The 26,810-nt window shown below is 43.3% G+C and overlaps 3 protein-coding genes across 10 annotated transcripts in view; 2 read left to right on the top strand and 1 right to left on the bottom strand.

Annotated features, from left to right (window-relative positions):
• The first annotated feature begins 73 nt into the window (after positions 1-73).
• On the top strand, positions 74-9,907 carry ccdc87 (coiled-coil domain containing 87). Of its 3 annotated transcripts, none has more exons than XM_048267847.1 (20): positions 74-270; positions 608-621; positions 712-854; positions 1,268-1,518; positions 2,027-2,246; positions 2,496-2,601; positions 2,878-2,957; positions 3,498-3,655; positions 4,178-4,298; positions 4,584-4,787; positions 5,073-5,189; positions 5,310-5,413; positions 6,307-6,436; positions 6,852-6,961; positions 7,378-7,493; positions 7,841-7,884; positions 8,363-8,521; positions 8,689-8,803; positions 9,025-9,167; positions 9,609-9,907. In XM_048267847.1, the coding sequence occupies exons 1-20, from the start codon at positions 242-244 to the stop codon at positions 9,885-9,887; spliced, it is 2,643 nt and encodes an 880-aa protein (XP_048123804.1). In that variant the 5' UTR covers positions 74-241; the 3' UTR covers positions 9,888-9,907. The 3 variants fall into 3 exon arrangements, with proteins under 3 accessions (XP_048123804.1, XP_048123803.1, XP_048123802.1); XM_048267846.1 differs by having other exon boundaries at positions 441-621; XM_048267845.1 differs by having other exon boundaries at positions 74-621.
• A 112-nt stretch (positions 9,908-10,019) lies between these two features.
• apaf1 (apoptotic peptidase activating factor 1) overlaps positions 10,020-26,810 on the top strand; it is a 54,679-nt gene continuing 37,888 nt past the window's right edge. Inside the window, exons 1-18 of one of the 6 annotated variants that reach the window (XM_048267844.1) lie at positions 10,020-10,468; positions 11,004-11,176; positions 11,363-11,552; positions 12,309-12,506; positions 13,301-13,487; positions 16,676-16,788; positions 17,195-17,326; positions 18,071-18,309; positions 19,469-19,636; positions 19,972-20,103; positions 20,310-20,423; positions 20,733-20,771; positions 20,895-21,079; positions 21,986-22,112; positions 22,422-22,547; positions 22,797-22,937; positions 24,763-24,888; positions 25,329-25,481. In XM_048267844.1, the coding sequence (XP_048123801.1) occupies positions 11,039-11,176; positions 11,363-11,552; positions 12,309-12,506; positions 13,301-13,487; positions 16,676-16,788; positions 17,195-17,326; positions 18,071-18,309; positions 19,469-19,636; positions 19,972-20,103; positions 20,310-20,423; positions 20,733-20,771; positions 20,895-21,079; positions 21,986-22,112; positions 22,422-22,547; positions 22,797-22,937; positions 24,763-24,888; positions 25,329-25,481 (2,508 nt within the window). In that variant the 5' untranslated portion in view covers positions 10,020-10,468; positions 11,004-11,038. The remainder of the gene's footprint in view (positions 10,469-11,003; positions 11,177-11,362; positions 11,553-12,308; positions 12,507-13,300; positions 13,488-16,675; positions 16,789-17,194; positions 17,327-18,070; positions 18,310-19,468; positions 19,637-19,971; positions 20,104-20,309; positions 20,424-20,732; positions 20,772-20,894; positions 21,080-21,985; positions 22,113-22,421; positions 22,548-22,796; positions 22,938-24,762; positions 24,889-25,328; positions 25,482-26,810) is intronic. The other 5 variants (XM_048267838.1, XM_048267839.1, XM_048267842.1 and 2 more) reach the window with 5 other exon arrangements.
• On the bottom strand, positions 14,145-15,359 carry LOC125310435. The gene is made up of 2 exons (XM_048267848.1): positions 14,665-15,359; positions 14,145-14,414 (listed from the first exon to the last, which is right to left on the bottom strand). The coding sequence occupies exons 1-2, from the start codon at positions 15,296-15,298 to the stop codon at positions 14,266-14,268; spliced, it is 783 nt and encodes a 260-aa protein (XP_048123805.1). The 5' UTR covers positions 15,299-15,359; the 3' UTR covers positions 14,145-14,265.

The raw sequence follows: 26,810 nt of genomic DNA, 5'->3' as shown, positions 1-26,810 counted from the left end.
TGCATGTGTCCAAAATAAGCGCTCTAGAATCTTTGGTCCGTCCGACACACGACCAAGGTCAGTGTCCGTATCCAGGCAACGTGCCCTCAGTTGAAAACGGAAGGGAAAGGTAACTTGATTTCCACCACGTTCAGCCGAAGTTAACAACACAACACATTTGTGTTAATCCTCAGGCCAACCGTAATTTTAACTTTGCTTTAACAAAACTATACTTAGTACACCATGAAAACACCGGAGATACATGGTAAACTTTCGAGTTGTATGCAAAAGGTAGGACCTATTTATTTTACTTCAAAGATTTTCCAAGTTTATGGGTATTCTAACCATTCCGCGCAGCGATGCGCATAGAAAATAACACCAAACGCGTCGAAACATACTGCACGATCCCCTTACTTGATTCTTCATTCTGTGACTATTGGACTATTACTATGGATTGGAAGGAAAATATGACTGTACTGAGAAATACTGCTGGTGGTATGAAGGAACGCGTCCAGTTCGCCCAGCAACGCGATGATATCCTTCCCATGACACAGAATCAGATGGTTTCCTACGCAAGCAACGCTCAACAGATGTACCAGAAAATGTCTCTGTTTTTCCAATATAACAGCAAGGAGGACCAAGGTGAGCAAGTGTCACTGTGCTAACAGTGTAGCCTATGGCATGATCGCTTGTAGTTGGTAAAGTCTTAAGCAACATAACCCTGTCTTTCAGGGGAAGCCCAGGACGCTGCAGATTCAGTGACCGAGGGCATTGGAGCCATTCCCTCTTCACTGTCTGAGCTCTGCTTTCAAATGCAGCAGAGGATACAAACGTGTCCTGTTCTATCACCCTCTCCAGAGGACCAGGAAGCATTAGTGAGTTGAGTTCTAGTCTACATCAGTCACACTCACCTCACACACAAATCATCAGATCAGTCATCATATTCATGCACAGTAAAGTGGGCCTGTGTTGCTGTTTGTTTCAGTGTAGCCTAGATGCTGCCATATTTCTCTTTAACATAGCTTAGATCAAGGAACTGTAACTTAACAATTAACTTGAGACAGAGTAACATTACCATGGAGGCATATTTTTGACCAACCAGACTTGATCTGACAGGTTAGCACCTTGACAGTGTTTTTAGGTGCACTGCTGCAGCAGACAAATTGGTCCAAATGTTCATTAAAGCCTATTTTTCTGTAGTATGGTACTAGGGACAACAAACCCTTTGTCCTGGACAGATAGGTCGGAGCCTGCGCTACTCACCCTGTCCTCTCCTCCACCCCTGTAGGAATTGGTGATGGCGTCCGAACTAGGGCTGATCTGGCAGGACCTGCGGGTCTCTAAACCGGACCCCACGCTGACGTGGAGCGAGAACCAGGCCCTGCGGCACAAGACCTTCGCCGAGGTGCTGCGCCTGTGTGAGCAGCTCTACCTGAGCTACCTGCACCTGCAGCACAGCCTGAGGCGCCGTGCCGTCTTCACCGACGCCGCCAACCGTAGCCGCCTGGCAGCGCAGATGGCTTCCGACTGCACCAGCGTGTGAGTGGTCAAGGTGGCGTGCGTGCCCCAGCCCTGCTTCCCAGTGGACTGGGCAGCACATGATTTAGATCCATCTTCAGTAACCATTAGCTGAACAGGACCTGTCACCAGTCATTGATCTTATGTGATATAAGTCTTTGCCTATGTGTCATTTGTGTGAAGGTGAACAACAGGGACCTGACAGCATGTGCAGGGTCATTGTCAAGAATTGCCATCCCCAATCACGCCTATCCCCTGTGTCATTTTGAGAAGGACGCAAGCTGACCTTGTGTGTAAATTGGTCATCAGCATGGTGTCATGAGTTCAGTCCATTATGTTAGGCAGACAACAATTCAGACAGAGACTTAACAGTGTGCACAGTGCCATCGCTCACAACCTTTGCCCACTCACCCTACAAATACTGTGGCTTTTGTTTATGTACTAAACCATAGCATTGTTTACAAACAAACAATTGTATATCCATGACTGGACACTCATCTCAGTACTTGTCGTGGATGCTTGTGCCCAGGTTGAATGTGCACTCTATCCGGCGAGACATTATTGCAGGGATCAAAGCTGAGCGCAAGGCCAGCAGGACCGCTGGGAAACCGAAGTCCAGAGAGGAACACAGGCGGCCGATGTCAGATGCGTCCACTGTCTCAGACAGATTGAAGCTCAGGCCACCCAAAGGGAAGACGTGGCAGCTCTCCAAACAGCACAGAGACTTCATCCAGAAAGACATTGCAGAGGTGTGTGTGTGTGTGTGTGTGTGTGTGTGGGTGGGTGGGTAGTTGGGTGTGTGTGGGTGGGTGTGTGTGGGTGTGAGAGAGAGAGAGAGAGAGAGAGAGAGAGGGAGAGACTGGAATTAATACAGTATTTGGAGGAAGATAAAACATGCAGATTTTTGCTTTGTATTGCTTTGCTTTTTATTGTTGGCACTGTGGTTTACCAGGGCTTCTTAGTATTAAGGCATGACTGTAGTGTAATGCTTCTTGCAGATCAAGGAGAAAATTGGGGTGATCAATCTAGAACATGTGTATGATCTCATGCCCCATCGCCCGGAGAAGACAGTGGACTTCAACAGGAGCGGAACAGAAAAGACAAGTGTGTAATTCACAGACATGTCCTCACATCTTTTTATTTATTTTTTATATATATTTATTTTTTTATATATATTTTTGGGGGGCTTTTATGCCTTTAATCTGACAGGATAGTGGAGAGAGTGACAGGAAGTGTCGGGGAGAGAGAGATGGGGTGGGATCTGGAAATGACCCGGGCCGGACTTGAACCCGGGTCACCGCGCCACAGCTTCCTCGTCCTCACATGTTTTTATACTAATATTAACATGAGAAAAACAAATTGTGTGTGTGTGTTTGTTAGGCCCAGATGAAGACGTACCCCTGGTCCCTACTGAGGATGAAGTGTACAATGTCTCTGATGGTTTCTTCACCAGACTCAAGGTAAGGACAATGAGCAGCTTACCATAATCCTCCCTAAAGTACATTGTGACAACTAATAAGCTTTCCACAGATCCAGGTACTCTTTTATTATGGCTGTGGTGATACTGTAAACAATATCAAGTGCTTTAGACAACACATAATATAAGACAATAGTGATGACAAGAACAAGTATAGAAGTGTCTTGCATGATCAGGATGTTTTTCAAGTAGTCAGGCTTATTTGTAAACTTACAGCTACATGTAATTATTTCCATCCTACCCACCCTATTGGTAAAAGAAGGTTCTGTACATCTAATATATCTGATACTGGACGGTCAGGTGGAAGCCCTTGTACATGAGTCATACTGTATAACTGAAAAGTGGAGTCACATACTGTATTCTGGTAGAAAAGTGGAGAGTCACATAATAAGGTCACACTATCAGACAATAAGTGATCGGACACAAAGTGGTCAGACACAAAACCCCAAGTGCCGAATACATGCGCTCTGAGTGCCGTGTGGTGTGATTAAATGGAGGTCATTGAAACGTTAATCTGTCTCAGGGGTGTAAGTCCATGCCGGACCTGAGCAGAGAGACCCTGCTGGACGAGCTGGAGATGGACGCCCCTCCCCCGCGCCCCCAGTCTCCGCTGGTGCTGATGGTCATTAGCAAACCGGTTGTCCAGGAACAGACCCTCAGTATGGCCGATGACCTCAACAGGTGGAGTTTATACACACATGCCACCCGATGTGCTCCATTTGACCTGTGATCATACAGAAGATTGTAAAAGTGGCCTTTAGTATGTTCCTTGAATTTCCCCTTGGGGATCAATAAAGTATCTATCTATCTATCTATCTATCTATCTATCTATCTATCTATCTATCTATCTATCTTTAAAAGGCTTGGTTTGTAATCTAGTAGAGCGAGGACTTATCATCAACACTATCCTGAACATTGATAGCTGTTGTGCATTTCAACATTAGGCTCCTCACTGTTAAAATGTATTCATATGATCTGTCAGTCTCTTTGTATTTGGGTTCAAGGAGTAGTAGACACAGTTTATCATGGCCATCTGGAATTGATCATTAACATAATAACCCATGACCTCTGCTAGGGTTGAGTATGTGAGGGCACCAAGTAGTTAATGAATAGAGCAAAACCTAGGAAACTTGTAACTCTTGAACTGTATGTGTGTGTGTGTGTGTGTGTGTGTATGTGTGTGTGTGCGTGCGCACACTACAGGTTGCTACAGGATGACTCTTCGCTAGATAACACAGACCCTGATGTGGACATCCCTCCTTTAATCAAAGCCCGATCCTACAAAAGCTCTGCTAAACTGCAGAGGCTCCAGGCAGTCTTACAGGCAGGAACCGTCACTCATAAAACCACAACATTTTTTTATCAAATTTCATTATCATCAAATTCCTGACAACTAACTCTGGTTGAGGGGCACAGTTGGATTCTCTTGAATGTCCTACCAAGCTTTTGTATCCGTTCGAATTTTACTATTATTTTTTGCTATTGTTTATGTAAAGCACATTGAATTATCACTGTGGATAAAATGTCCTATACACATAAAGTCTTGTATCTCTAAGAACTCTGTAGCTTATATTCTGAGTGTGTATTGAGGTGTTCTTGTCCTTCACAGAGCCTGAGAGAGAAGAGAGAGCGGCTGACCCAGAGCAGGGTCCCCCTGAAGAAACCCGAGCACCCCCAGGCCGAGGTGGTCAGCGTGCCCGTCTCCTCTCACGGCACTGCCCGCTTGGCCGCAGCCCGGGTCTCTGACCGCGTGACGCCCAAGAAGATCAACATCAACATGTTCCCGCCAGTCTACAATGATGTCAACAGAGAAGTAGGATGCATACAGACACAGATGCAGACACGCACGCACATTCACAACACAACACACACAAACACAGACAAACGCATATATTTACAGTATGGGTATATACTATACATATACTCTCTCTCTTTCTCTCTCTCTCTCTGTCTCTCCTCTCTCTCTTTTTCTCATTCTCTTTCACAGACACACATAGGTGTCACACATATGGCAAATACACACACTGACACACACAGCAAGCTACGATTATGATTGACTTCTGATTATTATGATGGTCTGTGGTTATGCTACCATCAGATTGAGGCCTCATCAGTGCAGTGGATGGACCGCAATCTCTTTACTGGTGCTGAAATAAAGGAGGTCTGTAAAGAGTTATCCAAGGGTCTGATGCAACAATACCTCAGCTTTGAAGAGGTAAGACACTGCATGTCTTATGATGATTTCATCATTAAACAGTCCAGTAGTGTTTACTGTGTGCCATTTGGAATGGTATGTGTAGTAACAGTTTAATAACAATAACCATGTTTTTCTCAGGATCCCATGATTGAGCCGTATATGTCTCAGGCCAAACTCAACAGGCTGAAGAAGAATCCCAATCAACTCATTAATTCTGCGCTGAAGAACAGCATCTCAAGCAAGTCAGTGCAAGCAAACTAGCATCTCAACCTTTTTACTCATATCTGCTTCTTCCCTCTCTCTTTAAGCTGTCCTCTCCAGATAAGAAAATGGGTTTAAAACATAATGTGGAGTAGAGTGATGGGTCCTCTTGTGCACTTGAGGTTTGCCATACACAGGGTTTTTTATGCCTCAGCATATGCTCCTATAGGTGGATTGTGCAGTGTTGCATATTTAGTGCAAAAATGCACTATATCATACTGCATTCTGTCTATAGACTGTGATCCCTCAGAACTATGCACTTCATTTGCTAATACACCTTAATAATGGACTAACATGATCATACTTTACTTTTAATGATTGCACTACTGGTTAGATGCTAAACTGCATTTCGTTGTACTTGTTGTCCTTACTTGTGCAATGACAATAAAGTTGAATCTAATCTAATCTAATACAAAAACAAACACACCATTGGATATTGGAATTAAAAACATGCCGTCATCTCTAGTGAATAACATTAGTTAACGTGGATATTAACTTCACTTTCCTATAGGCTAGGTGTTAAAACTGCCTGTGTCCTTAAAGGCAACTTTATTTATATAGCCCATTTCATACAGACCATAAAAGGGCAAAAGTTAAAAAATAAAGCAGATTGCACTCTAGCATGTTAGAAGTCTACAGTCATTACCTGTGTATTAGCTGGATTGTGTATAAGCCGCAGGACAGTGTTTTATGCAAGTTGAAAGAAACAAAACCATATTAATAAAACCATATTAACTGCCCCCTTACCCTCATAGCTGAATAAATTTTGCAAAATTAATTTATAAGCTACGGCTAACATTTGGGAAATGACGGTATCTCTCGCTAGTCCAATCTGACTGGCCTAGTCCTCTTCTCTCTCTGTGCTTGCCTCCAGGAAAAGAGCGGACGCTCCTATGGACCTTAAGAAGCCTTCAGACGTGACGTCGCGTGCCTACACAACCTGGTTTCAGTGGTGGAAGTCTCACTTGTCCCTGGACGACTTTCTGAAGTACCTCACCACACAGGTGAGCTCATTCTACTAGAAATCATATTACATCAAATCACATCAAATCGTCCAGATATATTGTTTTTTTTTTTAAGTCTTCAAAGGGGTAAGAATGAGTTTCAGCTTTCCAGTGATTTACATTGTTTTTGCATTGTTTACATGCATACATGCATTGTTTACATTACATTGTTTTGTTTGTTGTATCTGCCTGTGTCTGATGGACATACCTGACCTTTCCCTATTGACTTAAGAAAACAAACATGTGGATGCAATGTGTATGCATTCATATTTTGTTGAGTGAATGTAATTTGTATGCATTCATATTTTGTTGGGAGAATGTCATTTGTATGCATTCATATTTTGTCGAGTGAATCGTAACTGGACCCACTTGGCAATGCGGCTGTTTTGTGTCTTGTGTCGTGTGTGTTGTGCAGGAGTTAGACTACCTGGCTGTGGTGTTCCAGCTGCTTGACAACGAGACCAAGAAGGACAGTGAGGAAGACAAGAGAAAGGCTCTGCAGCAGCAGAGGGATGAGAAGAAAAGGTAAACAAAGCCCATCTCTCTAAGGGTCATCATGTCTCTACTCCTCTCTGGTAGTCTGTCAACTCAACTACACTTCACCGCCGTTCATTCTCACTGGGCCACAGTTGCTTAACTGATATTCACCATCACCAGTGAATGAATTCAGTTTTTAGCAAGTGCCATTAATGATCTGATAAACACTTTTGGCTTTGAATTTGGCTTATCCATTATTTTTTTTTTTTTTTAAGGTTTGTCAAGTTACTAACTATGTTAAATGTCACCCTCTCCATCTCTATGAGTAAGAAATAGACTGAGCTTTTTCTGACACTCGTGACACTGAAAAGCTTGAAAAGCTATTTTCTCTAATCTTATCTTCTAGCTGTGCATATTTATTTCTTTATTTTTTACTGTGGTGCACTTTTGCTTTCCCGCCATAGAGCTCGGACTAAGAAGATGGAGGCTCTGAAGAGGATGAAGCAGGAGTACGTCATGGGGGTATGGAACGTGAACAGCGTCTTGCTGGGGGGGCTCTGGAAAGACCCAGTCCTGGAAGGCAAGTCACACCAGCACCTACCTCTTGCATGGTTTCTCCTGCATGACAGTTGTCAGACTGGAAGTGCAATGTTATTTAAACCTGTTCAGCAACATGCAGCTTTTATCGACTGTGTGATTACAGTTAGTGGGTGTTTGTGTATTTACTGTAATGTGTATCTACAAGTAACTGTATTACACCATGAAAAGGTTGTCATCATAGTTCAGTCCAGTTTCTCTGGTATGTGTATGTCATATTTATGTTTTGTTTGCATGTCAGCAAGCATGTGATGTACAGTATGTGCTTTATATGTTGAATGTATGCACTGTACGTGTTTGAGTTTGTATATGTCGTGCTGTGTTTCCTAGAGGAGAACAGTCCAGATGAGGAAGAAGCTCCGGCAGGGACACAGGTACAGTGAGTTTTCCAAAACCTTGTTGTGGGTTTAATATGGGTCATCAGCTGAGGAGATCCTGTTAGTTATTAACTCTGCCAGGACTTGTGTTTTGGTGAGTCATGGGGTAGATCCACAAATTTAGTTCCACTTTTGCTAAAGTTCTAAAGATATGACATTGGTGGAGGTCTGCACTGTCCAAGTGCCTCTTTAGTTCCTAATGATGTGAATGGCAGTATATTTTACACTAATGCTGTTGTGGGAATACCAGGTATAATGAATGTAAAGGGAGATGTTGATACTGTAAGTTAAAAAAGATGGCTCAATTTAAAGACCAGGAGTGGCTGTGATTAAATAATTATGACTGAATAATTCCACCAGGACATCATTTTAATTGGAAATAGATTATTAAAACATTCATATTTTCAGTCCATTTGTCCGTTGTTCTCTCTGAGTACTAATGCCGATACATCATGCTCCGTTGTTCCTGCCAAAGAATTTGGTCGTTCAGGAGCAGAGAGACGTACAAGTGGACTCAGACCAGCTGAAGCCCCGTCTGGAACGGATCTGGACGGTTCTGTGCCTGCCGGACGGGCTTCGACTGGACATGGCCATTAAATACAGCTCCCACGCATACCGAGACCAGCTGGAGAAGGTATGGGACAAAATGCTGATGTCTTCTATTTTATAGTAGAGTAGTAACAGGAATATCACTAATTACTGAACAGCACAGAGTGTTGTTTATTTGTCACTTATACAAAAGTACAATATGTAGTGAAATGCTGTGTGTGTGTGTGTGTGTGTGTGTGTGTGTTACTCTAGGCCATCGTTGCATGGGAGCAGGCTGCTCGTTTGATCCAGCAGAGAGAGATGGTTCTGTCTAAACTGGAGGTATTTGAGTGGGAGGCGTCAGATCCCAACCGATTTTTCCATCCAGGTACAAGGACAAAATTCAGATTTTACTGATATACCCCCCCCCCACTGACACACACACACACACACACACACACACACACATATTACACACACAGTCACACACCCAACCATGTCATTTTTGTAAGTCACTTTGGAAAAGCATCTGTTAAATAAATAAATAAATAAATATAAATGTAAACACACCCACAAACAACAACCATCCATCTATTGTCCCACACTCAGGCTACAATGGCACGTCCAGTGCTAGGCTGAATGAGTCTAAACAGAGAGAGGAGATGAACACTCAGCTCGCCTCACTGGAGAGAGACCTAACCAAGATCATCAGCGACATCTCACACTGCTTCAGAGACACTGTCACCTACAATGTGAGTGGAATCTGATAAAGGTTTAGCCATGTATCACACACGGATGACTTTGGTGCCAACTCAGTGTGTGCAACTGGGCTCTGTGACTGATTTCCCATAAAGTTGGTGGATCCATTTATTTACCCACTACATTTTGGAGAGTTATCTGTGAACTCAGATAAAACAATAGATGGTATTTATGGTATTTACAATCTGCCTTCATATCCACCCATTATGATAATGACTGTCTCAAAGACATAATAAGGCTACCTAATTAAGTACTATGAAGTTGGTTATAAAACACACGTAATGCCTTTGTACTGAATACTGTACAGTTGGTAATAAAACAAATGTAATACTCTTATGAAACACTACAATGTTGGCAATAAAACAAACAACCTCTTTTTATGAAACACTATAAAGTTGCTGATAAAACAAACAAACAAAACCTTTTTGTGATAGGGTCGGCCCTACCAGGAGAAGATGCGCTGGGATCGCACGGAGATGCTCTACTGGCTGCAGCAGGAGCGGCGTGTCCAGTCTCTGGAGAGGGTGGTGACCAGGAAGGGCCTCCTACCCACCCGACTGCCCCCCCTGGAGCTGGCCCACGCCCACCCCACCCCACAAACGTACAGCCCCAAGGATCAGATTTTGTGTAGAGAGAAATTACAGCCCTCACCGTCAATTAGTCATATTCAACTTTGTGTCTCCAATTTAAACTTGAGCAATGTTACTAAATAAATAGACAAACATGTTATCAACAGCAGGCCTGTTGTTTTCTTTCTTGGATTTTTTTATGTACAATGACTGAATTCTCTATGATCTCACTGTCTTATCTCAGATTTACCTTTTTTTAATTAAAGATGTGTGTGTGTGTGTGTGTGTGTCTATATATATATATATATATATCCACGTAAGAATCCACGTGACCTCTGTGCAGTGACGTTTGCTCCCATTCTGTCATTTATGTTTGTAAGTCATGTTTGTGGTTACTGATTAATCTTAGACATTCTCTGTACATACAGTGAAGGGTATGTACAGTGTGTCCTGCTCTTACCGCTAGGCGGCTCACGTCTTCTCTGCCTGGTGACAGCTCGGTCGTAGCACACCCTGTCACGTGTTAAGAAGGCGCGATTCTTATTGGATCGATGACGCCGGGGAAGTTGTTTTTGTTGGAGAGCAAGGAAGCTTTCGATTCAAAAAATTTGATGTGTGACAATCACACCCGAGAGACAACTTCGAGGAATTGAAAGGATTTGATAACCACACCGGTGGTTGCGGGTTAAGAGCAAGAGTTCACCCATAAGATCAGAAATTCGTCCGTAAGTTTTTGTTTGCTTTTGCACGTCTTTGTCAACTCTTATCTCATTGTTATCACTGTCTTGGAATAATGGAGTGTCATGTCATGTAGAATCAATAAATGAGGAGTTGTGACCAAATAAGCACATAGGTTATATTACTTTCAGAAAGTATGATCGAAACTAGCTATAACAGGTAACACGAAAACGAAGTTCAAGTTGTCTTTATGCCACTTCCTGTAATTGCACTGCTGCTAATTGACAGGTAAATGTCAACGTCAGCTTAAGATAACTGTCGAAACCAGATGTTTCCCAACTGTTTCTTGTAGTGATTACTGTCACGTTCTATCCATAGCATAACTTATTCAAAGACATTAATGTTGTGTCTCTTTGAGCTATCAAAGCTATTAGGCGGGTAGTTTCAGTTTGTGTTAGGTTACTCAATTTTGTTTTTGCTCTGTCATGCCTGAATTGACATGTACAATAACCGCAGTTACCAAGCTAGCCAGCAACGCCGGTTTCACAATGACACACTCTTACTCTGAATCTTTCTTTCAAGAGGCTGCATGTCCTATTGTGCGTCTGCCTGGAAGGATGGAGGAACGGGCTCGGAGCCTTTTGCTGCGCTCTCGGTCAAGCCTGGAGGCGGACATCAAAGCTAACTACCTGATGGATCACATGATCAGTGATGGTGTACTGACCGCAGACGAGGAAGAGAGGGTCCGGAACAAGGTTGGTGGCCCAAGCCTTGTGTGTGTGTGTGTGTGTGTGTGTGTGTGTGAACTTAATCAGTGATGGGTTGCTGACTGGTGATGAAATGGAAAGGGTGGTGGTTGTGTGTGTGTGTGTTCATTGGTGTTGGTCAGCCACTCATGGCAATCAGCATAATAAGTGTCCACCTCTCCCTCTTGCTTTTAGTCCACTAGGAAAGAGCAGGCCGCTGCCTTGCTGGAGGTTCTCCTTCGGAAGGACAATCGAGCTTACATCTCCTTCTACAACGCCCTGGTCAGGGAGAGCTATGGAGACCTGGCCAGCCTGCTCCATCCAGCCCTGCCGCAGGTCTCTCCCGAGGGCGAGAAGAGCTTCTCGGATGGCGGCACTGCTCTGGGTAAGCGAGCACTGATGTTATCAATAGGCAGACAGGTGTGTTGTATCTCCGTAGGGATCCTGTCCATGTTGGCCTACACATGTAAAGACATGTTGAGCTTAGATTTCTGCGGAAAGGTGTATTTTGAGGACATACATGCCCCCCTAGCATTGCATTGCACAGCCACAGGCATGGCTGGTACTGACATGCTAGTTTGATACTGCACCAATTCTCATGCTGTTGTCTCATGACTAAATGTTTGTTTCGTAAAATCTAAAAAAAAAACAACTCGATCTCTTTTAAGAGAGAAAAATACCCTCTACCTGGGCTTTAGTCATGACCTATTGTCGAATACAAGTGAAACCAGCCGGACTGCACATTGTACAAACTTAAGAAGTCGTCTGACCTGAGTAAGTTGTGTCGGGACAGTCAGCGATTGCTTGTGGATAAGCTTAGTTTGCATCAGACTTAAGAGGATTATACAATTGTTTGTTTTGTAGTTGTCACTTGGACTTACAGTATGCCAAGTAGTTAGTCAGATAGGTGGTGAATCATCAATGAAGCATTTTATATATTCACGTGACCTGTCTTAAGATGATTGCTACATGGAGGTATGTTATATATTTCAGGAGAATTGTTCCTAATTAGTTATTGTATGTAGGCATTAACTGGTCGTGCGTGTGTGTGTGTGTGTGTGTGTGCGTATGCGTGTGTGTGTGCGCGTGCGCATGCACGTGCGTGTGTGTGTGTGTGTGTGTGTGTGTTCCCACCTTGCAGTCCAGGTGATGCTGAGTGAGGGTGGTGTGCCCCAGAGACCCGTGGTCTTCGTGAGCCGGCCCTCGCTGCTCAACCAGGTGCGGGCCAAATTGTACCTGCTGCAGACCGGGCCCGGGTGGGTGACCGTCTACGGCATGGCCGGCTCGGGCAAGTCCGTCCTCGCTGCCGAGGCTGTGAGGGACCATGCCCTCATCACAGGTAACCCCCCACAGACCTGTCGGATTAAGCGTCAGAGAAAATACATTCATTTTGTGGACAGTGTAGAAATTGAATAATTACATGAATATGATATTACTAAGAAGAGGAGGTTGGTGTTCACTGTACTCATCCTCAAGTCCTGAGAGACATGCCACATGTTTCTGCGTTGTCCTACTCATTTGGCTTAGCTTGTATGACTTGATATCAATAAACAATTTACTTAACATGCTACTTAATATGAGAAGCTCTTTTCTAATACGCTATATCCACCATTTTATTGAATTTTTATAAATATTTTTTTTCTTTCTTTATAAAAAATGTTTTCCAAGTAATTCCAGTGGAACTGTAATGTGTTATTGTTTTTTGATTTATCTTTACTCAATCAAAACAACACAACTGCATTACACTTTTATTGATATTACCTGACATACAAAATTAAACAACATGACTTGGATGACATAACATGACATAAATGGATTTATAGTGTTTTGGGAAAAAACTATATATGTTTTACTCACATTTGGGTAACACATTGTTGATATTCAGACACCACCTGTGTGAAGGGATTATTGAAATGGTTTGGATTTGTTACTCAAAAATGATAAAGCTCTTTCTGTAAAAAAAACTTTGTGTAATCTTTGGAATAAATGCATCTATCCATCCATCCATACATACATCCATCCATACATCCATCCATACATCCCAGTACATACATACATGGAAATGTTGTTTATGTGTTTATTATTCTCCCTCTCCCTTTACTCCCCTTCCCTTCTCATCTCTGTTCCACTCAGAGTGCTTCCCTGACGGGGTGCAGTGGGTGTCGGTGGGACAGGAGCGCTCGGACCTTTTGGAGCGGATGCAGTCGCTGTGCTTCCGTCTGGAGCAGAGCCAGAGTCCAGAGACATGTCACCGGCCGCCATGCTCCCTAGAGGAGGCCAAGGAACGCCTGCGCTTCCTCATGCTGCGCAGGTACCCCAGGTGAGGCAGCGGTACACACACATGCAGTCATACAAACACACTCAGAGTCATATCCTACTCCTAGCTATAGTCTCCTCTACACTGTATCGTAAATGTTAGCTTCAATGTTACCGTAATTTCCCAACTATTAGCCGAGGTTTATACATTGATTTTGCAAAATTTCTTCAGCTATGAGGTTAATACACAGGGGCAGTTAATATGGTATTAATATGTTTTTTTTTTTTTTTTTTTTTAAACTTGCATAAAACACTGTCCTGCGGTTTATACACAATGCAGCTAATACACAGGAAATTACTGTATATGTACTTTTCATAAAACAAATAAGAAATATAGGGGGATATTTGAATTGTATTTATTAGTAGCTTTTGTAGTTCCTTTTTGGTCTTCTTTTAGTTTTATCCATATCCTCATCAGTATTAACTCCGTAAAGTTATATTCTCCATTCTAGTGGTTGAATTTGGTTAAGATGATGTTCAGTAATAGTTCATTCAGTAATAATTCAGCATTTTTGCATACTGGACTTGTATCTGATAATATGTACATTTTATAAAACAAATAAAAGTATAGAGGGATCATACGTTCCCATCTGGTCCTTACTGGTCCTACAAGTCATTAGGGTGCAGAATTATATTTGAGAAATGAATAGAGGAGAAACAGTGAAGATCACCAGAAGTCTGGCTTCTGGTTTTGGTTTTATTGATTGTTGGTGATGGTCCTTGTCCTTGTCAGTCGACTGCTGCTGTGTCCTACCACACAAAACCTCCTCCCAGGAACGGTGTCATTGTGAATTTGTAGGGCACTCCAGGAACGGAGTCATTGTGAATTTGTAGGGCACTCCAGGAACAGGCCTCTCGCTTCGCCCTCTCTTTCCTGTCTCCAGCGTCTGGCCTCCATGCTCTCTGTTTCTCTTCCTTTTCATTTGTCCTTCTGAAGCGAAACAAATTGGAGGAGCATTTTATTTGTCCTTCTGAAGCGAAACAAATTGGAGGAGCATTTTATTTGTCCTTCTGAAGCGAAACAAATTGGAGGAGCACTTTATTCAAATTAACTGAACCATTTTTATGTTTTAAATGTGAGCTCACGTTTTACATAGCCCACTTATTGCTCAAGTTGGGTTTTGGTGATGCAAGGCTACTTCTTACACCCAATGTGAGCAGATATACTGTATTCTACTTACCCAGAGTCGAGTCCACTTTAAACAGGAGACTGTCGAGCACGGCATCTTCTCGTTCATGTCTCTCTGATACTTCCAACTGTTTATCCAAGAATGTGTCCAGATCGTCTAGGGCATTTAGAATATCTTCAGGGATATCCATGGGCATAGTGATTAGTGATTTCTCTTCATAAACGTGGTTGTCCAGGTCAGTTTTGCTGTGCTCAACCTCCTTCAGCTCATTTATTAGGAACCTTTGTAGTTCAATTTTTCTCTTCATTTTGTTTTTCTTTGTAGTTTCATCCACGTCCTCATCACTGTAAATTCTCAAAGCCTCCAGTTCATTCAGAGCAGATAGGACATGTTCGGGGATATCCATGGGCATAGTGAACACGTCTTCGTAGGCCCTGTTGTCCAGTCCATTTTTGTCGTGCTCAATCTTCTTCAGCTCCTTTATGAGGGTCTTTTGTAATTCCTTTTTGATCTTCTTCTTGTTTTTCTTTTTAGTCTCATCCACGTGCCCATCAATGTTCACTCCCAAAGCCTCCAGGTCTCTTTTTAGCTCCACCAGTCCGTATTTTTTGACGCATTTCTTAATTTTTTTGCATTCATCCTGCCGTGCTGCCAGGCAGCAGGCTAAGAACCAGCAGAACCGCATTGAACTAAGACTGCCAGAAATCACAGTTTGAATATCAAATTATCCACAAATCTGAAACCAGCCAACTACGCACTCAACTCAAGCAAAAGTGAACACAAATTCCAGTTTACCCTATGCTGTGTTCTATGGCATCATGTTGTTGCCTAGCCACCTTTGTGATCCTATACGGAATGGTTTGATGCAAGACTATTGTTACCAGTTAAATGCATCATTCAATGGAATCTTTGGAATCATTGTCTCTCTTGACTCTTTTCATTATGTAGTCATCCTCATATCCATTTATTTACTGGACCGGTTTATTTATTTATTTATTTATTTATTTATTTATTTATTTATTTATTTATTTATTAATCATCTTTCATACAAAGTGCTTTATTATATAAAAGGAAAATAAAAGGATAATTCAAATTTGAATAGAAAATATAGGCATTGCCATCTGAACCGTAATGGAACGGTTAGTTAGAAGTCATTAGGTAGTCATTAGGTATGTTTGTTTGTGGATCGATGAAAGGTGGTAAATAATAACATATACAAATAATTTAGTCACTTGTATGTGATTGGGATGATGGAAATTCCTTCATATTTAGTATCAAAATACTTCAGTGTTTTGTATTTTTAAAATACTGCAAAATACTTTCTGAAACATAGCGTGATGAGATCATGCACTGTAAAAAATGAAAAGTCCGATTGTCCATATTGTTTACAGTTTCATAAAACAGTCTTGTTTTGAACGAAACACAACCTTATTGTATTCAAATAGTAATTTCAATTGAGTAACCCATGTCAGTAACAGGGGGGTCAGCATATTTGATTATGGAATGTCTTGTCAGGTAGAAAGTCTGTTGCTGTCAGACATTTTCTACTTAATCAACTCACTCAGTGGACCTGCATTTTGACAGTCATATTCAAATTTGCAGTGGTCTCTTAACCGTCAACCCATTTGAATGTCACTCAGCAACTGTAGGATGACATCAGAAAACTGTGCAGTGGTCTCTTCATTTTTTTCCAGAGCGGTATATGTTGCGCCGACATTTGGCTGCACACATGTATGGTTATGGTTGGTTATGGGATTTGGCAGACGCCTTTGTCCAAAGCGAAAAGTAAGTAAAAAAGTAAGGGAAAATGTAGACCAAGATGAGCTAAAAATATATATCTTACAGGTTGGCAGGTCTGTATATTGCTGTGCTCTGTAGCTCAAATGTTATTCTAATACTGTAAGTCGCTTTGGATAAACGGGTCTGCAAAATGAATAAATGTAATGTAAATGTCATATATTCAGCACACACACACACACACACACACACACACACACACAAAACACACACACACACACACACACACACACATATGATAAGCGCATGCCTCCTGTTTCCCTAGGTCCCTTCTTATCCTGGATGATGTGTGGGACAGCTCTGTCCTCAAGACCTTTGACATCCAGTGCAGAGTCCTGCTAACAACCAGGGACAGAAGTCTGGTCGACTCAGTCAGCGGTAACCGTCGTTTTCTCTGTTGTCCTCGGACATGTCTAACCATATTTGGAGACGTGGTAAAGTGTCCTGTGGCATTGAATGCACCTTGATTTTGGCTGTCCTCCGAACGCATGTTTCTGTGCATAACTCTGCACACAAACACAACACACAAATAAACATATAATATACATAGTGCAGTATGTATTTGAACAAATGTTTGTTACCCTGTATATGGTTGTTACCCTGTATAGTATAGTATAAGTACTGTATAGTATAGTATAAGTACAGTATAATACTGTAGTGCTTTTAAGTTGCATATCCTGCTTTTTGTTTCTGTTTGTAGACATATATCATATCCAAACACAGTCAATATCATCTGTATGATATTTTTATATGTGTTTATGTTGATTTGTCATGGACTGCGCAGGCAAGCGGCATGAGGTGGCTGTGGAGAGCGGCCTGGATGAGGACAAGGCCCTAGAGGTCCTGGCTCTCTTCGTCAGCATGAAGCCCCAGAGGCTGCCCGAGCAGGCCCGCAGCATAGTCAAGGAGTGCAAGGGTGAGTTCCGTCTCTGGACAGAGTGCAAAGTCCAGAGGAACGCACTCTATCTGCCGCACACTGCCTCTGTTGGTTTCACACACAAGCACTTGAGGAAGTGTGGGTGGAGTACTTCAAAGTCATCTCCAGTGAGGAAGTTACAAGATTGCAGCAAGACAAATCTCAGTTCAGAGAAAACATGAACAAGTTTTTGAAATCTCCTGTCTTTCTATCACATATCTGTATTGTCTTTTTTTTAAATGCTTGTTTCGTGAAAATATTTGTCAAAAGGAACATGTCTCAAAGAATTGAATGGTCAGTTAAAAAAAAAATTGATGCATCCCAAGAGCAATACTTGGGAACAAATTGAAAGTTTTGAATGATTTCTCAGTTCCCTCCAAAAGGAGAAATGAGCGCTTCTGTTACACAAGCACAGAACTTTTTTGTGCCTCTGAATAAAAAAGCAATTAATCAGATTAATCAGACCATTGCTCCACTGTTCCTTTCTTTGCACTTTGCACTAACCTTAAAAGTGCACACTTTTTTTTTAGGGTCGATTTCCTGTACATGGATTAAGCCTAATGCTAGACTTAGCATTTCTTTTCAATGGAGGCCTCCTTCGAAGCTCTTTTGTAGTCTAACACTGCTTAATTCATACTAAACCAGCCTAAACTTTCTAAAGTGTAAACTAACGCACATTATAAATATATTATAAATAAACTTGACATTGGACTTGAGCTGGAGCTTCTGTCTCTCTGTGTGCAGGTTCCCCGCTGGTTGTGTCCCTGATCGGGGCACTGTTGCGGGAGTTCCCTGACCGCTGGGACTACTACCTGCGCCAGCTGCAGAGAAAGCAGTTCAAGCGCATCAGGAAGTCGTCGTCGTACGACTACGAGGCACTGGACCAGGCCATGGACGCCAGCATCCAGGTGCTGGCTGAGGAACACCGGCAGCTCTACTCCGACCTCACTGTTCTTGAGAAGGACGTCAAAGTGCCCGCCAAGGTCTGAACACCCAAGAACATAACTCTACAACATGAATGGTCAAGGGACGTGGGTGCTAAGCCCAGTCAGTACTAGTGAGATTAATGGACACCCAAAAACATGACTAAGAACATGACTGGTCAAGTACTAGTGAGATGAAAGGAAAGAAGCAGTGTAGGAAATAGTTGTTCTCTGGCCATGCAGAGTTTTTTTGCATGACTACCTTTTGTGGCATGGAAGATTTCTTGATCAATGAGACCGCATGGTCAGTTTGATTTAACTTTGTTTTTTAAAGCCCTATTTGGACGCGATTAGGGGTTTTAGTCCCGTCTGAATGCGCCATGTCAGTAATTATTACGGACAATGTCAGTAAATATTACGACGGCCTTTATCTAATGTAAAACGCATCAGAAAAAATACCTCGGGTAATATAAATCTTGTGTGAATATTTTTTGAGCATGGAGGCACTTGTAGAAGCACTTGGTAATAAATAATCAATAATGCAAAACAACCACAGGGTGATGATTTTCCCTGGTGGCCACTAATGTAATCGACAAGTAGGGTGAATTTTGTGATATTTTTTCAGCTGTAGCCTGTAGAATGCCCGAGTCTCACCACAAGCATTTCATTGCAGCCTACAGTTGTCCTTGACATATTGAGCATATGACAATAAACTTGAAATTGACACTGAACTAATGAGTAAACATTACTCAGGCCATGTTGCATGCATGAATGCGATATCAGGAAGCAACGTAGCACACACATGGCGACAGGGAGGTGACAGCAGTGTGTAAATTGAGTTACCCCTTCCACTACTGGTAAAATACAGAGGTGTCTTAATCCCGTGCAAATTGACCATTTATATTACAGACATCCTGTGGCAAAATTACTTTACCCCACATCTCCATGTAAAACTAATCCCGTCTGAATAGGGCTTAAGTATATTTATAAAAATGATTGCAATTTGTTTTGTTTGTTGCTGTGTTAGAAGTTTTACATCCATAGGCTGATATCTTGATGCCACATGACGTGATGTGATGCTTTTAAAATATTCTGACAGTGACCACAGCAAATGAGCTATTTTACACCTTTAAGTTGATGTACTTGATTCTGTTCTGTATAGTAGTGGCTCAATGTGTGATGTGTGGCATGTTGTTGTTGTTGTTGTTGTTCTGCTCAGGTGCTGTCGGTGCTTTGGGATCTGGAGCTGGAGGAGGTGGAGGACGTTCTGCAGGAGTTTGTCAACAAGTCGCTGCTGTTCCGCGACTGCAACCAGCGGCCGTACCTCTACTACCTCCACGACCTGCAGCTGGACTTCCTGTCCGAGCTCAACCGGACACGCCTCGCTGTGAGTCCCACTACCACTCACCCTCTCACTCATTCTTTCTCTCTCTCTTTCTCTCTTTTTCTCTCTTTCTTTCTCTCACATACACACACCTTGCAGTGCAAGTCTCACTACTACTCATTCACTCACTCACTCACTCATTCACTAACTTTATCTCTTTCTCTCTCTCTCTCTCTCTCTCTCTCTCGTACACGCCTCACTAATCTTACTACCACCCACTCACTGTGTGTGTGTGTGTGTGTGTGTGTGTGTGTGTGTGTGTGTGTGTGTGTGTGTGTGTGTGTGTGTGTGTGTGTGTGTGTGTGTGTGTGTGTGTGTGTGTGTGTGTGTGTCCATAGGAGCTGCACACTAAGGTTGTCCGACAGTACCAGAAGTACTACAAGACAGAGTCGCCCGTCTCTGGTGACGTAGAGAGTCTCTACTGGCTGCGCTTCCTGACCTATCACATGGCCAAAGCCGGCCTATCAAAGGTAGTCTTCCCCTACACCACAACATATTGGGAGAGTGCCTCTCTGTACAGCATTTTTTTTTTATGCAAATGATTATAGGTCTGCTACAAGTTGATGACGAAACCAATCTTTTGTTTACTTGCTGTCTGATTTGTGTTTTTGATATGTAGACTGATATGTTCTTTTAAGCATTAACGGTGCTGTACCGTCTCTGTTGATGTCCTCAGGAGTTGTACTCCCTCATGTTTTCTCTGAACTGGGTCAGAACCAAGGCTCAGCTCATGGGCCCGGCCCATCTGATCAATGACTATGTGGAGTATGCAGCCAAACTGGACGAAGAGGTCAGTTTGCGTGGCGCTGCTGCTCTTCCCCTTACATGGTCTGCATGTGTGAGACCGTTAGGGTTGGAGTCCAGGGAGGCTGGAAGCAACAGAATTAGATCTTAGTTATGGCACTTCTTTTTTCTTGTTTCTTCATTTATCCTCCCCCCTCATATTCTCTATTTCTCATCCTCCTCTCTCCTTTTCTTCCGTCCCTCTCTCTTCCTCTATCCGTCTCTCTCTCCATCTCGCTCCCTTTCTCTCTCCGTCTCCCTTGCCCTCCTTCTTTCTCTGTCCCTCCCTCTCTCTCTCTCTCTCTCTCTCTCTTAGCTGTACCACAGTGTTGGCGCAGTTGGAGTGGTGGTGAGGGTAGCTTTTAAAAGTGTTTATTATCACATATTATTATCACACATTATAACACATGGTTCAGTAAAGGGGTGTGATCTAGTTTCTCTCTCTCTCTCTCTGTCTTCGTCTCCCTCTCCCTAACAGAACGGTGAGGTGAGGGGTCAGTTCCAGGAGTTCCTGTCTCTGAATGGGCACCAGCTGGAGCAGCGGCCATTCCCCGACGTGGTGCAGCTGGCCCTCTCGCAGCCCGACTCCTCCGAGGTGTACCGGCAGGCCAGGATGCAGGCACAGCAGAGGGCCCAGAAGGGGGCGCTCTACCTCGACTGGGTGTACGTGCAGTACAGATGTGTTTTTTTCGGATGGGGGGGTGTATTTGAAGCATGTGGTTTAGTTGTATACATGGGTACGGTAACTCAAAGAAACGTAAACCTCCTAAACAGATGACTCGTATTACTGATTTGTTAGGAGAGTGTCATAGGCCTCATAAGGTTCACCACTTCCTTTTCCCAGCTTGGTCTCTAAACCACACCACAGGACAGTAGTCACGTTTACATGGACACTTCTATACCGATTAGAAACAGAATAACGGCTCGATCGGAATAAAATTATCATATAAACCTGATCCGATCAGAATTTTAATCAGAATGAAAGACGTGGTGTAGTCCGCTCCTATTCCGAATGAACAGCCATTCATATGGTCATTCGGATGGTCATTCAGATTGACTGCTGTATCTTCTCAAGGAAAGATAGGCAACAACGGCTATTCCGTTACCAAAAGGCAACAACGGCTATCAAAAATTCTAAAGCGCTTTAGAGCACCTGATTGGAATAGAACGTTCTATGTAAACAGACGGCACATTTTTTAATCGGAATAGTTTAATCGAAATGACAAAAAAACTGTCCATGTAAACGTGGCTAGTGATTGTTATGTTGCTTTAAGCATGAGGCTCAGTTTAGGCTTAAGGCTCAGTTTAAACAGTAGTGATAAAAGTCAAGTTAGGTGTATGATATTACTTTTAGTAGCCTTTGTCATGTTCAGTCGACAGCTAATCTTTCAATGCAAGGGTCATGGTTGCTATATTGTTCAGCCTAGTACAGGAAACACGACGTGTGTCATTTCTGAAGTTAACGCTGATAAAAGAACATGCTTGCTTCATTACTACTACCATGGACAGCTCCTTGACATTGTCTTGATTACTCTTGGTGTAGTGATGATGGTGTTCTGTGTTGATCAGTAATAAGAAGAGCCTGGAGAGTCTGTCTCGGTTGGTGCTGCAGCCCCACCAGGATGTGGTCTACTTCGCCTGCTTCTCCCACGACGGCAGCAAGATCGCCTCCTGTGGGGAGAGCAAGACACTGCGGGTAGAGGAGACTTTTTTCCCCTCCTTCTCCCCATTCATTCATATGTACTAAACCAAGTGTGTGTGTGTGTGTGTGTGTGTGTGTGTGTGGGTGTGTATGTGTGTGGGTGTGAGAGCGAGAGAGAGAGAAAGAAAGAGAAAGAAAGAGAGAGAGAGAGAGAGAGAGAGAAAGATAGAGAAAGATAGAGAGAGTGTGAGATGTGTTTTAGAGACTTAGTGTAATTTTAGAATTAGTGTACTTTTGATTTTTGATGAGTTGTTTTGACTTGTGATGTTCTATTCTGTGTGTGTGTGTGTGTGTGTGTGATAGGTGTTTAAGAGCAGCAGTGGGGAGAAACTGCTGGAGATCCAGGCTGGTGATGAGGAGGTGTTGTGCTGTGCCTTCTCTCCTGATGGCCGGCTCATTGCCACCTGCTCCAGTAACCGCAAGATCAAGGTTCCGTCTGTTACACAGTACTACTGTAGTGCCATTTGATGTGTTGTATATTAAGCAATATGTAAGATTAAATTAGAGAACTTCTTATGACTTTTTATGTGTCTCTTATTCTGTTTTTCTGTTTCTCTCTCTCTCTCTCTTTCTTTCTCTCTCTCTCTCTCTCTGTCCGTCCGTCTGTGTGTGTGTGTGTGTGTGTGTGTGTGTGTGTGTGTGTGTGTGTGTGTGTGTGTGTGTGTGTGTGCTCTCTAGGTATGGAATGCGGAGCGAGGGACTCTGATGAGGGCATTTGATGAGGAGTACGACGAGCAGATCAACCACTGTCAGTTCACCAACACGCGACACCGCCTCCTACTGGCCACCTGCTCTAATGACATGTTCATGAACACCAAGGCAAGACCACCATCTCAACATGGCCATTTGCACTCCCATGACATGCTTAAATGACATGCTTTTCTCTACCTCTCTGACAGTCTCTCTGCAACACTTCTTATCTTCCTCTTTCTCTCTCTTTCTATCTTTCTCTCTCCTCTCTCTCGCTGTCTTTGCCGGCTGGTGATTTTAATGTTGGATATGGTTTTTCAAAGTCAAAGTCAGCTTTATTGTCAATTTCTTCACATGTTCCAGACATACAAAGAGATCGAAATTACGTTTCTCACTATCCCACGGTGAAGACAAGACATATTTTACCAATTTAAGTCCACAGACAAAACATAACATTCAAGTAAACAAAAAAGTAAGTAAATAAGTAAATAAGAGGGCACATATAATCATGAAAAAAAATAAGAGCAGCAAAATTTGGTTGAAATTGTGCATAGACAGTCAATAAAATACTAGTGCAAAGTCAGGCCAATAAAAGGCTTGGGTAGTTCTGTTTGACCTAAGTAATAAAAGAAAGTGGCATAGTGGGCAAGTTATGTAAGAGCAGCAGAAGTGTTGTGTTTTCAGGACAACAACACCAAGTTGTAAAGTGTACAAGTGTGCAAGTGGAGTAGTGTGCAGTGCGCCATTGTGGGTCCAATGTCCAGGATGTTATGTAGCTGAGGGTGGAGGGGGAGAGGAGGGAGAGAGTTCAGCATCCTTACAGCTTGTATGAAGCTGTTGGTGAGTCTGGTAGTGCGGGGCGCAGGCTTCTGTACCTCTTCCCAGAGGGCAGTAGATCAAACAGATTGTGGCCGGGGTGACTTGCATCACTCACAATTTTGGTCGCAACTGGCGGTGAGGTGGGTGGTGTAAATGTCCTTCAGGGGAGGGGTGAAGCACCAATGATCCTTCCAGCTGTGTTCACTATGGCTGCAGGGCTTTCCTGTTGTATTCAGTGCAGCTTCAGCCCCACACAGCCGATACAGCTGGAGAGGATGCTCTCAATGGTGCCGGTAGAATGTGGTCATGATGGCTGGTGGGCACTTCTGAGATGGCTGGTGGTGATGCAGTGTTGGTGGTCCAGGAGAGGTCTTCACTGATGTGCACCCCAGGAATTTGGTGCTGCTCGCTCTCTCCACCACAGCACCGGGTCGATGGTCAGTGGCAGGTGTTGGGTGTGACCTCTCCGGAAGTCAACAACAATCTCTTTTGGTCTTGCTGGCGTTCAGCAGGAGGTTGTTGTCCCTGCACCACGTGGTCAGATGGTCGACCTCCAACCTGTATTGAGTCACAAATGCCGCCCTTGGTGATGAGACCCACCAGAGTTGTGTCGTCAGCAAATTTCACTATGTGATTGTTGCTGTAGGTTGCAGTGCAGTCATCGTCAGCAGGGTGAAGAGCAGCGGACTGAGCACGCAGGGCCTTGGGGGGGCCCCTGTGCTCAGTGTGATGCTGCTTGAGGTATTGTTGCCAACACATTACTACTTGGGGCCTCTGACAGAGGAAGTCCAGTAGCCAGTTGCAGAGGTAGGTACTGAGTCCCAGTTTGTCAAGTTTGCAGATGAGTTGTTGTGGTATTATGGTGTTGAATGCAGAACTGAAGTCTATAAACAGCAATCTCACATATGAGTCTATTTTTTCCAGGTGGGTGAGGGCTGGGTGGAGGGCAGAGCAGATTGCATCCTCTGTAGACCGCTTGGCTTTTTTTTGTGTGTGAGAGAGAAAGTTAGAGAATAGTTTAATAATCCTCTTGCCCTTTCTCTCTCTCCTACTTTCTCTCTGTTTCTCTCACCATCTCTCTCTCTCTCTCTCTCTCTCTCTCTCTCTCTCTCTCTCTCCTTCATTCCCCCTACAGCTGTGGAACCTGAATAAGCCGTCTTCCCAGAACACCATGTTTGGACACACCGATGCGGTCAACCACTGCTGCTTCTCCCCTGATGATAAGTACCTGGCCACCTCCTCCAGTGACGGCACTCTCAAGGTGGGCACCCCCCCCCCCACCACACAGCGCCACACAGCGCCATCCATTCCAAAAATACCTGTTTGATTTGAACAGCAATGTTGAAACGGTGCATGTATATATAAAGTCTTTCTTTCTTTCTTTTTTTCCTTTTTTTTTCTTTCTTTCTTTCTCTCTCTCTCTCTCTCTCTTTCTCTCTCTGTCTCCAAATAGCCATTTGTCCTCAGGTGTGTGTGTGTATATGACTGTGTGTGTGTGTGTGTGTGTGTGTTTGATCCTGTTTGATTAGCCTAAACAGAGCTGTGGGAAATGCTGCTCAGTTTAGAGCTATTGTAATTATCACATTTTAGCAATGTGCCCTTTAAATGGTTTAGACTGATGGTGTTGTTTCCATTGCTGTGAAGAGCTTTGATTTGGTACTGTAAACATGATCCGTTGTGACTTCTGACTCGGATCTGCAGATGTTTGAGGTAACCTCCGCAAATGAGTGGAAGTCCATCGCTGTGAGCGACCACTTCTCGGAGACGGACCAGGAGACAGGCGTCATGGTCACATGCAGCACGTGGTCTGCTGACGGCACTCGCATCATCTGTGCTGCTAAGAACGCCGTCTTTGTGAGTGTCTGTGTGTTTCCGTGTGTGTGTGTGTGTGTGTCTGTGTGCCTCCGTGTATGTGTGTGTGTGTGTGTGGTTTGTGTGTTTGTGTCTTTTTCTGTGTTTGTGTGAGTCTATTTGTATGTATGTGGCTGTGTGCATATGTGCTGGATTTCCCTGTGTGTGTGTGTGTGTGTGTGTGTGTGTGTGTATGTATGTGTGTGTGTGTGATATTATAAGTGAGTTGGCATGTATAACTTCTGTCTTGTGTTAGTGACACTTCTTTGCGTGGGATGAATGACCGCATGTCCCCCACAGAGCTCCACGTCCCTTACAGAGAGAGACGTGTGTTAGGTGTGAAGAGAGTAGGCAGGCTTTGACAGAGTGAGAAATGATATATACAGTATAATGCATTCCTTTGTGTGTGTGTGTGTGTGTGTGTGTGTTAGAAGATACCAAGCCTTTTTGTTAATGGTTTTTGCTTGTATGTGTGTGTGTGTGGGTGGGTGTTTGAAAATGTTTCCTGCAGAGTTTGCCTTCTCATCCTGTTGTGTTACAGTGGTAAGGTGTGGGGATAAGCCAGCACACTGTTGTGGTTCTGAAGTTTTCTTTATTATTTTATATATATAACGGCACTGCTGCTCCTAGAGCTTTTGAGATATAGACACTGTTCCAACTCTGAAACGTCCGTACTGAACCAGCGTAAGGCACCTGTAGAAATGATTGCACTGACCCTTGTCGCAAAGTGCTTTAAAATATTTTCTTTTATATGGCAAATAGATTTTCTGTACAGTATATCTAGCCAGTACCAGCTGCAGATCAAGTAAAAAAGATTTTAAAAGAAAGAGGGAAAAATCTGTAGTCCAGGGTCAGATAAAGGTCAGCTCACTATAGGACAGTGCCAGTGACTAAACAACAAGCACAGTGACTGATGTTTTTGGCCTCAATGTGTATGAGTTTGTTTGTGTATGCATTTGTTAAATATGTGTGGGCCAGTTTACATGTGTGATTTTCTGGGTATCTTGTTTGTTAGGTGTGTGTGTCCTGCATGCATGTGTGTGTCTGTGTTCGTGTGTGTACATCAGGGTTGTGCACAATTCGAATTGCAATTCTGCTTCCTGTTTGCTACCTCAATTGAAATGCAAGTGAAATTCAAGAATTGAATTGGAATTAAAAAGCCAGTTTCAATTCAATTCTGGAATTTTGCACAAGCCAGGTGTATATGTGTGTGTGTGTGTGTGTGTGTGTGGCTGTAATTCATGGTTGAGCAAACACTCGTAGCCTGTACAGATGCTCAGGCAGTGATCCCTACAGCTGATGATATCAAGGCCACACACACACAAACAGTGC

This window comes from Alosa alosa, chromosome 17, assembly GCF_017589495.1.
Source record: "Alosa alosa isolate M-15738 ecotype Scorff River chromosome 17, AALO_Geno_1.1, whole genome shotgun sequence".
Taxonomy (NCBI): Eukaryota; Metazoa; Chordata; class Actinopteri; order Clupeiformes; family Clupeidae; genus Alosa; species Alosa alosa.
The sequence above is the reverse complement of the archived record's forward strand: the minus strand, read 5'-3'. Positions and strand labels throughout refer to the sequence as shown.

What these genes read in the sequence shown, in the direction of transcription:
- ccdc87 (XM_048267845.1), top strand. Translation starts at nt 339, where the DNA reads ATGCGCATAGAAAATAACACCAAACGCGTCGAAACATACTGCACGATC. An exon ending in AATACCTCAGCTTTGAAGAG is followed by an intron (nt 5,190 to 5,309) that starts GTAAGACACTGC and finishes TGTTTTTCTCAG; the next exon opens with GATCCCATGATTGAGCCGTA. An exon ending in CAGAGGGATGAGAAGAAAAG is followed by an intron (nt 6,962 to 7,377) that starts GTAAACAAAGCC and finishes TTCCCGCCATAG; the next exon opens with AGCTCGGACTAAGAAGATGG.
- LOC125310435 (XM_048267848.1), bottom strand. Translation starts at nt 15,298, where the DNA reads ATGCGGTTCTGCTGGTTCTTAGCCTGCTGCCTGGCAGCACGGCAGGAT. An exon ending in TAAAGTGGACTCGACTCTGG is followed by an intron (nt 14,415 to 14,664) that starts GTAAGTAGAATA and finishes GTTTCGCTTCAG; the next exon opens with AAGGACAAATGAAAAGGAAG.